This window comes from Myotis lucifugus, unplaced genomic scaffold (genome assembly GCF_000147115.1).
Source record: "Myotis lucifugus unplaced genomic scaffold, Myoluc2.0 scaffold_24, whole genome shotgun sequence".
Lineage (NCBI taxonomy): Eukaryota > Metazoa > Chordata > Mammalia > Chiroptera > Vespertilionidae > Myotis > Myotis lucifugus.
In genome coordinates, this window is record NW_005871072.1 from 10503184 (window position 1) to 10519331 (window position 16148).

General features: G+C 36.5%; 1 protein-coding gene across 1 annotated transcript in view; it reads right to left on the reverse strand.

The window, feature by feature from the left end:
* The window catches only part of LMO7 (LIM domain 7), a 211480-nt gene that overhangs the window by 8442 nt on the left and 186890 nt on the right, over nucleotides 1–16148 (reverse strand). Inside the window, 12 exon segments of the mRNA XM_014453518.2 lie at nucleotides 878–1091; nucleotides 3399–3451; nucleotides 5768–5833; nucleotides 7003–7311; nucleotides 7313–7479; nucleotides 7857–7949; nucleotides 9356–9460; nucleotides 9672–9697; nucleotides 11588–11644; nucleotides 13316–13376; nucleotides 14516–14622; nucleotides 15593–15754. Of these exon segments, the coding sequence (XP_014309004.1) occupies nucleotides 878–1091; nucleotides 3399–3451; nucleotides 5768–5833; nucleotides 7003–7311; nucleotides 7313–7479; nucleotides 7857–7949; nucleotides 9356–9460; nucleotides 9672–9697; nucleotides 11588–11644; nucleotides 13316–13376; nucleotides 14516–14622; nucleotides 15593–15754 (1420 nt within the window).

Here is a 16148-nt window from a genome sequence, read left to right on the forward strand (position 1 = left end):
CAATCAGGAAGAATCCCTGTTTCCTTATACATTCGTCAAGACTAGACTTACACACTCATTTTAACTCTCTACAAATCCCATATATGTTGATCTTTTATATGTTTAAAGACTTTATTTCTATTTCTATGAACTATCTATTCTTATCAATTATCAAATAGCCATCAGGGTTTATCTACTGATTTACAAAAGTTAGTGGTACATTGAGATAATTAGCCCTTTGTCTGTAATGTGTTTCAGATAATCTTCCTTAGTTTCTTAGCTGTGGAAATACTGAATAAAAGTAGCCTTAGTATTCAAGATACACCTTTTAAAATGTTCATCCTCTCATCTCCAATTAATTTATATCTATATATTTTTCAGGAAGTTAAAAAAATTGAGTTTTCACACTTTGTGAACACTATTATGATTCCAATCTAACCATTTTCACCTTTGTGAACACTATTATGATTCCAATCTAACCATTATCTCATTATAAACAAATAAACAGAAGCTTAATTTTAAGTCCAGCATCCAAGGAAGCACCAAGAACTGCATGAATTATTTAAGTGCCCAAATCACACTTCAGACTTTTACATCCAGCTTTGAAACCTATTCGTCATTTGGCTTTGTCCACATGTATTCCCTGCTGGAGCCACAGTCTCCTCGTGTGGAAAACAGGAAGCTTATCCCTGCCTCAAAACATTTTCCCCAAAGCAACTGGTACGGGTCTGGCACCTGATTGCCCAATGACATTTGCTTTACTTGCCTCTCTCCCACTACATCTTGGATTAAGAGAAGAAATTATGACATCTCTTCACCCAAAGTAGCCAGCATGTCTAGAAATTAAATATTTGCCTCACAGCACAGAAGAGGAAGTAATTCCTAAAATGTCTCGCACCTTCTCATAATCCCAGGCAGACAAATGGGCTCTTTATTGATGCTGGAACTGCGCTGACGGATCCAGCTGCTGTCGGTGTGAAGGGATGTTTTCTTCCTCATTTCTTGAAGGATCTGTTGCCTCTCCAACTCTGCTCCTGATGGACCTGGTTCCTTCTTGGCGCTCCTCTGTGTTGAGCTACCGTTCCCAACTCGGTCTAAATATTTATGGCTTCCTAAATTAAAAACACATCCAAAGCTGCAGGGTTAGCACATTAAAAAAGGAAGAGTGGATGCATCTCCAAATAGAGTGTAGCAAAATGTGTCGTTGTGCACGTATGCTAACATTATCAATTCTCAAGGAGGCTGCTGCCTGGGAACCTACTCCTGGAAATTCCAATTCCACACCCAGAGGCACATCACAGAGCGCACTCAGGAAAACTAAGGAGGCTGCCTGAAAAGGAGACAACCACATTGATTTCAGCAATAGGGAGTTTCTAAATGCTCATCCAGAAGAGGTTTCTCTTCCACTTTTCCCTTCCTTACTAAATTAAGTCAATCGAGCTCATGCTCACTGAATGCTTGCTGTGACAACTCCACGGGGAGCTGGGCATTCTCTCAAAAAACGTACACTTCCCCTGGGGAGAGAGTGAAGACATACACGCATGCATCTCGAGTCTCCATGGTATAAGTCTATGACTTTAAGTCATGACCAAATTGAAGAAATAAGAGCATATTCAATCACTCCACTGGCTTTTGTGAAACTGAAAAATAGCCACGTCGCCCGAAGGATAACCAAGGGATGTTATGAGACTTGTTTCTCTTCTAAGAAACTGACAAAGCAACAAGTCAAATTTATGAATGAAAATTAAGTTAAGTTTTATCCTGAAGGCTTTGTCTCATTGGATTTGCTGGTTAATTTCTGGTTTGGTTAGAACATCCATAACTTTGAAATCCTCCCCACCTTGATTGGGATTAGGAAATTTCACCTAGTGATATATTTTCTTTTACTTTCCAGATTCACTGCTATTGACATTCTTTCAAAATTCATGATATGTCTCTGCCTTAGTTCATCTTCAAGTAAGCCATGAATAAGGGTGCCAAAGGTTCCTTATGTACATCTATGTTTATATTTGTGTATCCCACAACTCACCAATTTCGTCAAATTTGAAATGAAACATTTTCTATTTTAAAAGTACCTTATTGGCATAACCAAGATTTTTAGTAAAATATTTGATAACTTCCACTGCCTGCGCTTCATTTAGTTAAGGGGAGAAGACATACATGCCAGAATAATCAGGTTAACACCAGCCACAGATACTAATGAGTCAATTTCAGAGAATCACACTTGCCATTACTAACACGTCATGTGTTTAAGTTCAGGAGAGAAAATTATCAATGCAGGTTAACAATGTTTCATGGCAGACAGAAGTACTTAAACCTTCATTTTCAGGGTGGTTAGTGGCAAATTCAGGGGAGAAGAAACTAGAAATCCAAATAGGTGAGACCAGAAGAACCAGGTCAGAAAGCATCTGGTAAGTTGGAGACTGAGAGAGAGAACACTTTGGTTATAGTTGAGTGTTCCTAACGGGAACAACAGCAAAAGGGGCTGGAAAGATAAACTAGGACCAGATGACGAGAAGGAAAGGGGTGATCATAGAACCTAATAAAAACTGTAAATTCTACAAGTTTCAACAAGAAGTGACAAACTGACCATTCGGACCTGTACATGTGGTTTGGCTCACAGAGGGTTTTAAATTTTTAAATTCCTTGTCAGTGCTTAAAATATAACACGAAAATCCAGAGTTTGTTTGTTTGTTTTACTTCTCTTGCAATAGAAATGGTCAGTAATCAAAGGCTTGCACTCTCCCACTTGGCAGTAACAGGCTGGAGCTGGGTAGGAGTGACTGTCCACTTAGATGGGTGTGTTCATGTTCACCAAGTTCACCTCAACCCTCACCTGGACCTCCATTCGTTTACATAACTGACCAAAGCCCTGCTTCCACAAAGCCTGGTATGCAAACCTTGCTTAAAATGATGCCTTTTTCTTGATTTTTTTCTTAGTTGCATAACATCAGCTACATGTGTACCTAGAAAGGCACTTTATACTAACAATATCAGGTTCCAAATTGTTTTTGCCAAGTTAGTAAAATCATTACCACTTTGGATTTTTTGACATCTAAATGTACAATTTCTACTTTATATGCAATTTTTAAGTCCCTTAATATTCTGCAGAAAACTTTTCTGTGCCATTCCTTTAGCTACAAGATGAAATCTACTATACAAAACTCTATCAGCAGCACTTGGCAAATTCTCACATATTTCATTAGCTATTTAAAACCATTTTAAGCTCCCAGTACTCCCCCCATTATAAAGTAAAGCCAAAATAAGCAAAAGATAGTTTGTTTTTAAACACAAATGCTAAGAATATTCGGTATTTTAACTATGTAATCTTAATGAACCGGAAATATCTTGACCTTAAAAATACTGATCGTAGCATGTGATAGCATAAATAAACAATTTTGGAAAAACTTCATATTTACCATTTTTAATTGTGGAGAAATCATCCAGCTCGGTAGTGGATCTGGATTTATTCCTAGAACACAGAACACAGTATATTACACATGTCTCATTAAGAACATCCTTTTCATATTTATGAAGAACCAAAAATATAACTTTTTAAAGAAGCAATTTATTTCCTATATCTGTTGAGAACTACATTTATTTTTATATCAAGGATTTTTCATGTTGCACAAACTAGCAGGAAACAGTGACATCTCTAGAGGAGAGAAGAGCTTGATGCTAGAAATATATAATCATGTGAAAATCTTCTGCATCTTGTATGATGACTAAGCTTATGATTTGACCCAATTATGTACTTTGACTCTCTTCCAGACCCCAGTCTTACCGAATGTACAAAGCTTTTGTCATCAGGGTTCCTAACATCAGACGGTCCTACTTGCTTCATACTGTCCAAGGGTCAAGAAGTCAACTTTTGGGGCACTGGGGTACTACTCTGAAAGAGCAATTTACCAAATGCTATCCTAGAATTCTAGAGGCACTGAAGTGCACTGGCATAGGCAACTTCTGAAAATGCCTGACTTTGTAATGCCAACTGTAGATCTGCATAGCAATACTTGCTGATCTCATTCTCATTCTACTAGGCACTTTAACTTCAAATAATAGTAATAAAAATGAATGATGATATATGTTACCATACATATGTATGCTTGTCTTACATATATACATGCATACAAGATATATGTGTGTATGTATACATTTAATAGTGGATAATATGTAATAATGTAACATGACTATTAGCAACATTTATGAATGGTTTCATTTGTATTCACATAGAAGAAAATACTTTTATGACAGACTCCTTAATTCCTTGAGGGCATGCTACGTCACAAATGCCTAAGTATTTCATATTTTTGAGGATTCCTTAAGTTTCCTTTCTCTGCAATCTAATTATTTTCTCCAGGTAATGAGCTATATAATTAAAGCTTACTTAATTATACAAAGAAACCCATGGCTTTAAAAAGGAGATATACAGCCCTGACCGGTTTGGCTCAGTGGATAGAGCGTCGGCCTGCAGACTGAAGGGTCCCAGGTTCGATTCCGGTCAAGGGCATGTACCTTGGTTGCGGGCACATCCCCAGTAGGGGACATGCAGGAGGCAACTGATCGATGTTTCTCTCTCATTGATGTTTCTAACTATCCCTCTCCCTTCCTCTCTATAAAAAATCAATTAAAAAAAAATATTTAAAAAAAATAAAAATAAAAAATAAAAAGGAGATATACATATTTTAATCATCTACAGGTACCCAGAATCACGTATTATAAGTCAGGTGATTCACCACTAGAACTTTTCCCTGTTGAATATCAGCCCGCCGTTACCTGTATAGTCCGCTTCTTTTCCTATCTACTCTGAGTCCTAGTCCGTCTCCTGACTGCCTATGCAGATGAGTCTTTCCTTATCTAGAAGGCAAACTTCCTTAAGAAATTTCAGCTCTGAAAACACAAATCAATGGTCATACATGGATATTTTTATCCTGTGTAATGATTTCAAAAGTGCAACTCATTTTTTAAATTATTTAAAAACATTAAATTTAATGATTTAGGAAATTTTGAAGAAGCACATATAACTTTTCAGATATCTGAAATCCTATCTGTATTCCCCCAAAACTGACCAGTAGTTCTAATCAAATTAAGAGAGGGGCCACGTTTCTCATTTCAGATGTCCTCATGTAACTTCATTTTGGGCAAGCCTATGCCATGGCTTATAATCGCTTTTTAAAAAATGGTTAAGGTAGATTGCAAAAAATGAACACAATTCTCCCCCTGTGCCCATTCCCCATGCACTATGGCCCCTCCCATAAAGAGGTGGAGTTCTTCTCCTCTCTGTGACCTTGGGCTGGCCCTGTGACTTTACTTGAAATAGTAGAATGTGGCAGAAGCAATGTGTGCCAGGTCAGAACTGAGACTGCGAGGTGCCCGGCATGCTTCCGCTCTTTAATTCTCTCTCTCTTGGCTCTCCCCAGCCACCATGTATGCAAGCCTGCACTGCTTTGCTGAGTGTTGAAAAGCACACAGCCCAGTTGGTCTCTTGCTCCAGCTGACAACCAGCCAACTCCCCAAAAGTTTACCTAGAAAACTGGTAGTAGACGCATGATGCGCGCAATCAACTAAAAGAACTGTCAACCGAGTTCAGCCCAAAAAGCTGACCCACAAAATCATAAATTAAGTTACTAAGTTGAGGGGTAGTTTTACATATCAACCAGCAAGTTCTCTTTGCATCCCACAAAAGATCAAGAGCTATAGTAGTTCTTCAAAAATACCTAGGCAAGCCCTCAGAAATTCATATGAAGTCAATTACTCCTACCAAATTACAATGAAATGTTCTACACACCTGTCACTAGGAAGCAAACCTGAAGATTCTTCCTCTCCCTTTGGTATATCATAGGAATCAACAGGCCTGAAAGAAGGAAAAGGTTTATGATAAAAATAAAATTTGATGCCTTCCCTGGGTTTAAGAAATAGATAACAAAATTATGTTATTCTAGCACCTGTATGAGAATGCTCTCTTGTTTGAAAACTAAACACACAGAAGTATTTCAATCAATCATTGAAGAAAACACACCTACAGCTACCAACAGACATTTGCAATTCATTCCACAAATACATGCTGTGTGCCTGCTATGACCCAGTAGGGTTCTAGGGAAACAAAACAAACTTATTGGCCCCCTAATGCTTACATTTTAAAGGGGCATGCACAGATGAATTGCAACTGTTCATTCCAAAATATACACATTAACATCAAGATCATTATACAAAAGCTATGCTTTCTTTAAAATTGGTAATGTTTTATTTTTATCAGACAGAAAAAATATTCTCACAATATCACTATGATCTTTTTACTGAATATACAATTATAATTTTTTTCTTAACTGTAATGCTATACTAGAAGTGATAATGTAGAAAAATAATATGATAATGAAATATATGCTAGAAAAAAAAAAAAAAAAACTCCTAATGCTTACATTTTAAAGGGGCATGCAGGCCAACCACAAGCAAATAAATGCATATTATAAAGCAGAGAAGGGCACATGGAGGAAAGGGGTAGGGAGAGCCATGTTTCTTAGATGAAGCATTTTAGAAAGTCTGTGAAGGTGACATTGCATCAGAGACTTAAACAAAATGAGTAAGACAACAAACATGTGAGGGAACACTTCTCCAGGCACAGGAACTAGAAAATGCAAAAATCCAAGGGGCAGAATATGTTGTGCATTTTCCAGATAGGAAAGGGATGATAGTGCAGCTATGACACACCAAGTGAGGGGAAGTCAGAGGAAGGTAGATAGACCAAAGGGCCAAGACACTTCATACAAGCCTTCTAAGGCCCGGGGAGGAGTGCAGATGGTATTCTAATGTGAGGGAAGCCATTTGGAGACACTGAGCAGGAAAGTAAGGTGATAGGTTCAGATTTACAATGGGATGGGTTCACTCTGGCTGCTTGTGTTCACTTGTGTAGAGAATGGATGGTAGGGAGCAGGAAAACCAATTAGGTGCCTTCAAAGTGAGGAATGGATACAGCTAAGCCAAGCCAATTGAAAATCACATGTACCCATTGGCAAGGGAACAGACCTTCTATACTGGTATATTCTGACTGACGTTTCCCTCTCTCTCTCTGCCTGGTGCATCTGTTCTTCTGTGCGACGCTTCTGCTCCTCAGCCTGGCGCTTCTGCTCCTCAGCCTGGCGCTTCTGCTCCTCAGCCTGGCGCTTCTGCTCCTCTGCCTGGCGCTTCTGCTCCTCTGCCTGGCGCTTCTGCTCCTCTGCCTGGAGCTTCTGTTCTTCTGCGTAGCGCTTCTGCTCCTCAGCCTCAGCCTGACGCCGCATCTCCTCCTGCTCTTCCTCATATTGTTGCTCCTTCAGTTCCCTCTCTTTCTCAATGGTCCTCAATCATCTCTTCCTCGTGCCACTGTCTCCTCCCCTCTTCTCCTGCTCGGGTTCCTTCCCTGTCAGAAGACTTGGACCCTTCATCCCAGGTGGCTTCTAAGGTGGCAACAGTAGGCTCCCGTGTGGTCAGAGCTGTGATGTTTGAGTTCAGGACCATCAGCTCCTGCACAACCAGGGGGTGAAATTTGATTAAGATATGTCTATATTCAGTTTTTTATTATATCTATTGTAGTTGGCCCAGAATTCTATTGAAATGATGTTAAATTTTATCACTAACAAAGCCACACGTGGGTGATGGAGATGTAACTTAGAAGAAGAAGATACACTTAGAGTCTGTAGATAAAATAATTTAATTATTGAGTAGAGAAACTAGGAGAAATGTTGAAACATCAAAGCAAAGTTCTGATAAATCAGAGCTCATTATATTTTTCAAAGAGATACGCTGGCGAGTGTATGACAAAAGCCAAGTGAAGTGGACAGTCTTCCATTTTTCAGCAGATTTCATCAAGACAGAGAAGGAAGAACATGTTCTAACATTACCTCATTCAAGAACTTGTCATTCTCTCTCTCAGCCTCCTGCTGAGCTCTTTGCCACTCTTCCCTTAGTTTCTCCTGCTCACGTTGGTATTTTTCCTATAAAAAAATGATAGCATATTGATTAATTAGCTAATTACTAGGCTGATGTTAATCTTTTTCATTAGCAGTTTTGTTAGCCCCGCCTTTCACCTCAATCTTTAAAGACAGAGATATTTATTTTAACCAATCAGATTTTAGTCCTTAAAATAGAAAATACCTTATATTGAAGTAAAATGCAGGTGCTGGGAAAGGGTAGACATTCAGAATTATACCCAAATGCACCCTTTACCATGGTTGTAATTCATTAAAGCCCCTAAAGCTAACTGTAAGGGGGACTGAATTTCTCTGCAATAAACTGGCAGTAAGCCTCACAAAGCCTCCTATTCATACAAGAATCTATGTTCACTGCAGCATTAGACACTATGGCCAAAACATGGAAACAACCTAAGTGTCCTTCGATGGATGATTTGATAAAGAAGTTATGAACATATATTTACTTGAATACTACTCAGCTATAAGAAAGGATAGAATATTACCATTTGCAACAGTATGGATGGATCTTAAGAGTATTGTACTAAATGAAATAAGTCAGAAAGAAAAGGACAAGAACCATATGGTTTCACCCATATGTGGGATATAAAACAGAAAACAACAAACAAACAAAAGATACAAACTCATAGACACAGACAACAGAATGGTGGTTACAGAGAGGAAAGGGATGGGGGGAGGAGGAAGAGAGTAAAGGAGGCCAAATATATGGTGATGGAAGGAGACCAGACTTTGGGTGGTGAGTATACAATGGAATATACAGATGATGTATTATAGAACTGTACAAACAAAATTATGTTATTGACCAGTATCACCCAAATAAATTTAATTTAAAAAACAGTACATAGAAAAAAAAGAAATCCAAACTAGAGTGCCTCATATTTTCTAAAAATAAACACAAGGGTTAATAAATGATTTTAAAAGGAGGATTCTGGAAATCGTCAAATGAAAGGTAACTGTCTTTGCGTTTTAATAGAAAATTATTTTTAATACAAAAAAATAATTGTATGTTAATACAAAACACACTACCTATCAAAGTATTTGTTAATTATCAGGTTACTGGCTTTTTAAATTTATTTATATATATATATATATATATATATATATATATATATATATATATAATTTTTTTATTGATTTCAGAGAGGAAGGGAGAGGGGGAGAGAGAGAAACATCAATAATGAGAGAGAATCATTGACTGGTTGCCTCCTGCACACCCCCCACCCCGCTGGGAATCTAGCCCACAACCATGGCATATGCCCTGACCAGGAATCAAACCATGACCTCCTGATTCATAGGTCGATACTGAGCCACATGGGCCAGGCAAATTTCTTTTTTAATTTGCTTCTCAGTACTAGTGGCATTTACAGTAACAACAGGCCTACTTCCTGTTGCTCCATGTTATTCTGCTCTACCTGCAGCAGGCGGTCCTGCTCCTTCTGCCACCTCTCTTGCCGCTTTCGCTCCTCCTCTTGATCCCACGCCCAGCGACTCGGGGCACTGATAGTTGGAACTGGAAGCTAACCAGTTATGAGAGAAGAGGTGCAAACAAAGAATATGTTACATCATTAAGTCACCTATGGAAGCATATTTGCCTACATAAGTTATTCATATCACCCTGTGTCTAAGCTCTACTAAAGGACAGTTGGCTTTATATTTCAAAATAGGTCGTTTCAACTTAAAGAGACTGGGTCACCTTATTTATTCCAAAAACAAGTGAATGCTACTTACATCAGGAACCACAGAATCAGAGCTTCCTGTATGGCAGCATGTGGGTAAGGAAGAAAAAAACACAGTATAAGACTTTTCATTTCTATGAAATAATTCCTTTCAGAGAGTTATGTCATTAGCTGTTTCTATGCCAGTATACTAAGTGACATCATTTTTTTTTAAACAACAGGAGTAAATCCTTCTTTTCCTCTTAAATTCCATCTGTTTGTTATCCATCTTTCAAATTCAAAGTCAGTTTAAAAGAAAAAAGAAAGAAGAAAGGGTCAACTATGGATGCTAAGAGTACAACCAAGTTCTAGGTACAAGCGCTGGATCAATGGTATATTTATGAATAAGTTAGAGGGTTTGTTTATTAATAGACTGGGATACTATCTCATAGTTTGGCCTACTTAAAAAAAAGAATTTCAAATGTTACAATATCTACCAAATCTAATTTTTACTTGCACTATTCAATTACAATGTGAGAACTCTAAGCTACTTTTCTTAAATAAGCCATCACATCAAACATGTTCAAGAAAGCTTTCCTTTTCCTCTACTATTATTTGAAACATAAATATTCAAACTTCATATGTATGGCATAGTGTTATTCTTTTACTTTTTCACAGTGTTATTCTATTTAGTCTTAGGGGGGTCTACATAAGTGTGTGTCTGTCTATAGTACAATGAGTACAAACAAGTAAGCAAATTTCATAAAATATGTATCATATAGTACCTTTAAATTTTCCTGAAACCTCAGCTGTCAAATAAATTATTCACTTACACAATTATATTTTTAAGAAAACTGTTTTGAGACTTAGGAAAATATTCTTCCCTAAAATAGCCTGCTGAAGAAAAGTGAGTAAAAATTAGGATAAAGAAGAAAAGGATTTGCTTTATTTTAGTCAATCTGAGCTAGAAGTATCATACTGCATCAATTAAATTACCAGGGAAAAACAGAAGTTTAACAAAAATATATCGAAACCACTAAGAATACTGACACAAGTAAACCTTGCACATGCATAGCTGGTGAACTATTTCTATGTGTGGTCAAGAGACCGTAATTCAACAAAGGAAGACTACTAGGAGATTGACAAAATATAAAAGTCCAGTAAACATCGTGTTACAAGGCAAGTTTGTAAATCTTTGATAATCTTAAAAGTAAGAAACCATAACATTTTAGACACCAACAGCACACACTCCCCACTGACCGTGCCATTGCATCTCAAATGTTTGGATATTACTTTTAAGTTCTTGACAGTGAAACACAGAGCTCAAACTGCATTCATGAGACAGAGCATCAGGCAAACGTGAGAGGAAGAAGATGCCACATGCATAGCACATCGTAAGGGAGCATTGCCCAACTACACCAACACAGAGAACCTCAAAATTCACTTGTTCACAAATGTCACCAAATTTATTTACTTTTAATATACTTCTAAGTCAATAGAGCAGCACTATCAATACTCCAAAGCTGCCATCTCAATAATAATAAACAACTCTGCTTTTTTATTGGGAACATTTTCCAGAACCAAAAAAGCAGAGGTCTTTAGAAAGTTAGCCAATGATATGTTGGTGTAATCTAAGATTATGCAATTTGTAGGAAGTAGTAAGGCTTAAATGAAATGCCTCATTTCTTACTGTCACCCAGTGGGGGGGAAAAAGTGTGTGTTTAATAGCATCTCAATTTTTAATTAAAAAAGAAAAAAGAAACTTCAGAGGTGCAAAGGACACGCAAAGACCCATTACCACAGAGGTAGACCCATGAGCTGTAAGAAAAGCCTGATGACCCTAGGGAAAGAATGGAAATGGGTTATGTCGTTGGTCACGATGACAGCCAAACCGAAGAGGCTCAGTGCCCAGCACCACAGACCATCAGGAAAGGTGGAGGGTGGGAACAATTCCATGAAAATGCATGAATTGTTAGCTTGGTGGTTTACCTTGTTCAAAAAATTGTGATCGCCTTTTTAAGTTTTTCAAAGAAATAGGTTCAGATGCTAGTTGAAAAATACAAAAAAAAAAAATCAATAAGATGTCATTCATTTTAATTTCTCACCACTGGAAAACTAAATGATACTTGCTATATATATTTCTCAGCTATAGCAATATTATTTTTTAATAATAAAAATGACAAAACTGATAGCCATAGAAGATATGTATTATTTCAATGCACAGAGACACACATATTTTTAGTAGTCTATGCTATATTCAAATTAGTAAAAGGAACTAATATTTTGATTAATAAATTTTAGCAGATAAGCAGTCTAATTTCACAAAAGTCAAAACAGCTTTAGGAAAGTGGAAATTAAATATTTTTGCTTAGGTCAGTAAAAAATCTCTTCTAGTACAAGGAAAATTGTTTGTAACTAAGAGTTTTCACAATACAGGTGAGTAAAATAGAAACTAAAGAATAATGGGGAAGAGGACAAGAAAATAAATAATAACCAGAGAAAGAGAAAATAAAAGCAAGTGCTAAACCTAAATCATTCTTCTAACTAGAATACTTTGCCCTCATTTTCAAGATCTTTCAGCCACCAACTTTAAGTAAAACAAATGGAGTCCTGTCAAATAAGAAAGAAAAAGAAAAAATTCTGACTTCTCCTATGGGTCTCTCACGAGATTATGGCAAATGATTATCATACTTCAATATATTCATAAAATATAAATGCAATTATTACTGGATACTCATTGTTGTTTACTTATCTAATGAAAAAACTGAAATGACAGACCTGTGTAGTGCCACAGTCACTAAGGAGTTAAGTGTCTGAGTCACTGGCAGAACAGGACCCGGATGTCTTATATTTAAGATCATGAAGAAAAATAAGCCATGCTTTAAAAACTCCTTTGATAAAGAATGCAATATCAAACAAAACATAGTCACTTCTGATGGTCAGAAACTAAGTACAAAGATAAATAATCAATAAAGAGAGGGAAATTGATAAACTTAGTTTGGCTTTGATATTGGACTATGAACTGGCAAATGCAGATTCAAAGCCACCAGCCTGCTGAGAAAACCCAGCCCGAGTCCTGGCAGTCTAGTTTCATGTTCAAAGAAATTGCATCTTCTGTGGGTCGCTTTCCCGGCCTATTTCTTTTGTATGCCTATGGAAACATGTGGTAGCTAAATTATGTATAAGCCAACAGAAGGGGAAGAGAATGATAACTCCATAAAGCAAAATTATCCTCGATACTATGCCTGCTTTTTTATTACAAATGGGTGCTTTTGCTAACAACTGTTATTGCCCTTGGCATTTCCCTATTAATACTAGCCGCCTCCAAGCTTGTCCCTTTCACAACACTAAAGGGAGAAAGGAAACCTCATTCATCGTTTTGTATTTAACCAAGATTCCCTTTGGCAGCATCCCATAGCAAGAAGGCTGATGGCCTGGGCAAAACCAGTCTTTCTTCATTGGCTCAGGCACACAGGCACTCAAAGCTCCTGGACATGCTGCCAAAGCTTTGTTTGCAGCGCCTGCACCATTCTACACGGGGGCCCAGAGAGAGCCCTTCCACATGGCTGCAATCCGATCTGGGTGCTAACCTTTTCGTTTCAACTTGCAGTGGATCAGTTTTTCTTTCACTCACAGGTATTAATGTTTATATTAACAGAACTGCGGTGCTATGACTTTTCTTACACTATAAATGTAAGTTATAATGGTGATGTTTACCTTTTAATTCAAAAGTACTGCTTTCATCACGAATCCCATTGATTTCCTTGGACTCGGTATTCTGGAAGGAATACAAATGCCAGTTAACAACATTCTCTCCAACTGGACTTTGGGCTTAAATAATGCATTTCCTGTTAATGCAAATATCTTTTAGTCAAATGAATTGTTGAGGATATTAATGTATTCTTTACAGCCTTTTATATATACAGTGGGGCCTTGAATTCATTCCGAGACGGAGCTCGTTAAGGAGCTCATTCAGGAGCTCGTTAACTCAAATTACTCTATCAACTCAAGGCAAAAAATCGGCCGAGAGACAGCTAGTGTCTCAAAAAACTCGTTAGTCGGGACACTCCTAAGTCAAGGCCCCACTGTAATAGATACTTTTTTTTTACTCTTTAAAATTTGTGGAAGGATTAATGACCAGCTGCAAGCATGGATGGCTTTAAGTTCAATCAGTCATTAATTTTCTAAGAAACAAATAATGATTAGTCCATTTGGCTTGTATTTATGAGAAAGTAACATAGTTATATAGGATTCTCTAACATTTATACTTGTCTTACACAATGTAGCAGGACCTCCTTATTAGATAAAAGAGGGTATCATAGGATAACAACAATATATCTAGGGAGTCAATATAAACATTTATTTGAAAGTTTAAATCTAAGTATTCCTCTGATACTTAGAAAACTTTCTACATTATAATTATTTTAATCAATTAATGTAACAGGGTATCTTTTAACCACATATGTAAGTCTACCCACCAAATTCACCTACTCAAGATTAAAAATGCTTCATGGGGTTTTAAATTGCACACAATTACTATACTTATTTTACCAGTAAAGACCAAAGAAAGCATAGAAAAGCCATAGTATATAATTTTACATAATTAATACTTCACATTCACAAAGATCTGAGAAATGGGTATAATGATGAAAGATTGGTAAGAAACACCTGCAAAACACCAGTATGGGATCTTTTGATTTTACCATTATATAACTCATTATTACTCTAATTATTAATGAGTAATGCTCATGATGTTTAAAAATACATTTTACTCTCATTACTATAAATGATCTTATTTAATTATGTGGTTTTTAAAGTAGCATCAAAATTATCCAGACAAAATAAATTCTTCTCCCCCAACACACATTTCCTACAGTTGCTTTGCTCTAAACAAATATTCCTCCTCAAAATACTTACAGAATTCTGAAGGCTTTCTGAGAAATCAGTCATTATTGATAGATTTGAAGATCTGTCTGAGTTGTAAATTCCAGAAGTTGCATCAATCCACTTTGTTTCAGGTGAACCTATAATTTTGGTAGCCATACTGGTGAGATTGAGGGTTTTATGCCGTATAAATGGCAGGGAAGGCTGGTCTTTGCCCCAATCTGATTGGCACGTGAAGATCAAGAAATGAGTACACATAAATGTTGAAGTGGAAAGAACAAAGTTACTGAATGCACACATACAATATGCACATACACAAGATAGACAAACAAATCAGGCAGTGTGTGAAAGAAATGAAAAGTTTAAGGATTTTTACCAAGAGACCACCTTCCGAAAACACAAGGGTTAGATCATGTTAATAATGAAAAGACTAGCAAATTTGCTGAATCTTTCTGTAAACCAGGACTGGAAATTAGTTTTTTTATATCAAAAGTTGGTACATCTGTGGTGGTTGAATGTCCATTCCCATCTAACTTCTGTAACTAAGAAACACAATAATGAAGTGTATTTTGAAAAGGCCATCCCCATTTCACTTCTATAACTAAGAAATGTAATAATGGAATGTATTTTGAAGGTTTCCTGAGAATGAACAAAGGAATATGGCCTACCATGTTCTCTCTTACACCGGTTACAGTTTTGGTGCTGTAGAGAAAGTCGAGTCGTAGTCTAATTCTTAATACTCAACATTATTACATGACTCCCCAATGTAGATACAATTACAATAGCCTTCAGAAAACATGAGAGAGATATTAGAACAAATTTTTAAAAAACAATAATCTTCAGTTGATATATGCATTCAAAGTCAACCAAGCATATAAGTCAGTCACTAAATAATGTAGAATTCAGTAAATTTGCTAGTGAAAAGTTTTCAGACAGACTATTCAAGGAAGTATTACTCATGATTTGTCTTGACATAACCAAAAAAATATCTTTAAGCAAAAAATTCAAAAAATTAAAAGAAAAAATTGTTATTGAAGCAAATTGTTATAACCACTTGCCAAAGACCAGTTCCCAATTTAAAAAGCCAGACACAATGATAACCCAACTCACCAGACTTTCCATACCGCCTAATATCCATTACTAGGTTTCCAGTTTCTTGAGCATTAGCCATGGCTTCTTCCCACTCTTTTGTGTCCTTATATGAAAACTTGGTATTGTTGATGGCAATAATTTCATCATCTACCTGTAGCTGAGAAAATTCTGCTGGGCTACCTAAATAGAGCAAAATAAACAACCAATTTAAAAATAAACAGGTCCTACAGTCATTGATTATTAAAATTAAAGAATAAATGACTTTTTAACCTCAACTAACCATTTCTCATAATTTTTTAGGTGAAAAGGAGTCACAAAATTTCTTAGTTATCAAACATTTGAGTATCAACAATACACAAAGCACCAGAGGCATATTTTATTGTATAGTATATGTCATCTTCATTAACATTTAAAGAACAAATGATAAGTTCATCTGTTCAAAAAAAATTTTTATTAACCTCCTAAGAAAAGAGAAAATGTTTAATTATTTTAAAATTTTAAATGTGTAATAAACTGCATTTTAGTTGAACTTCCAAATCCAAATGTATTTTGAAACAGAAGAAAAGAGGGCCAC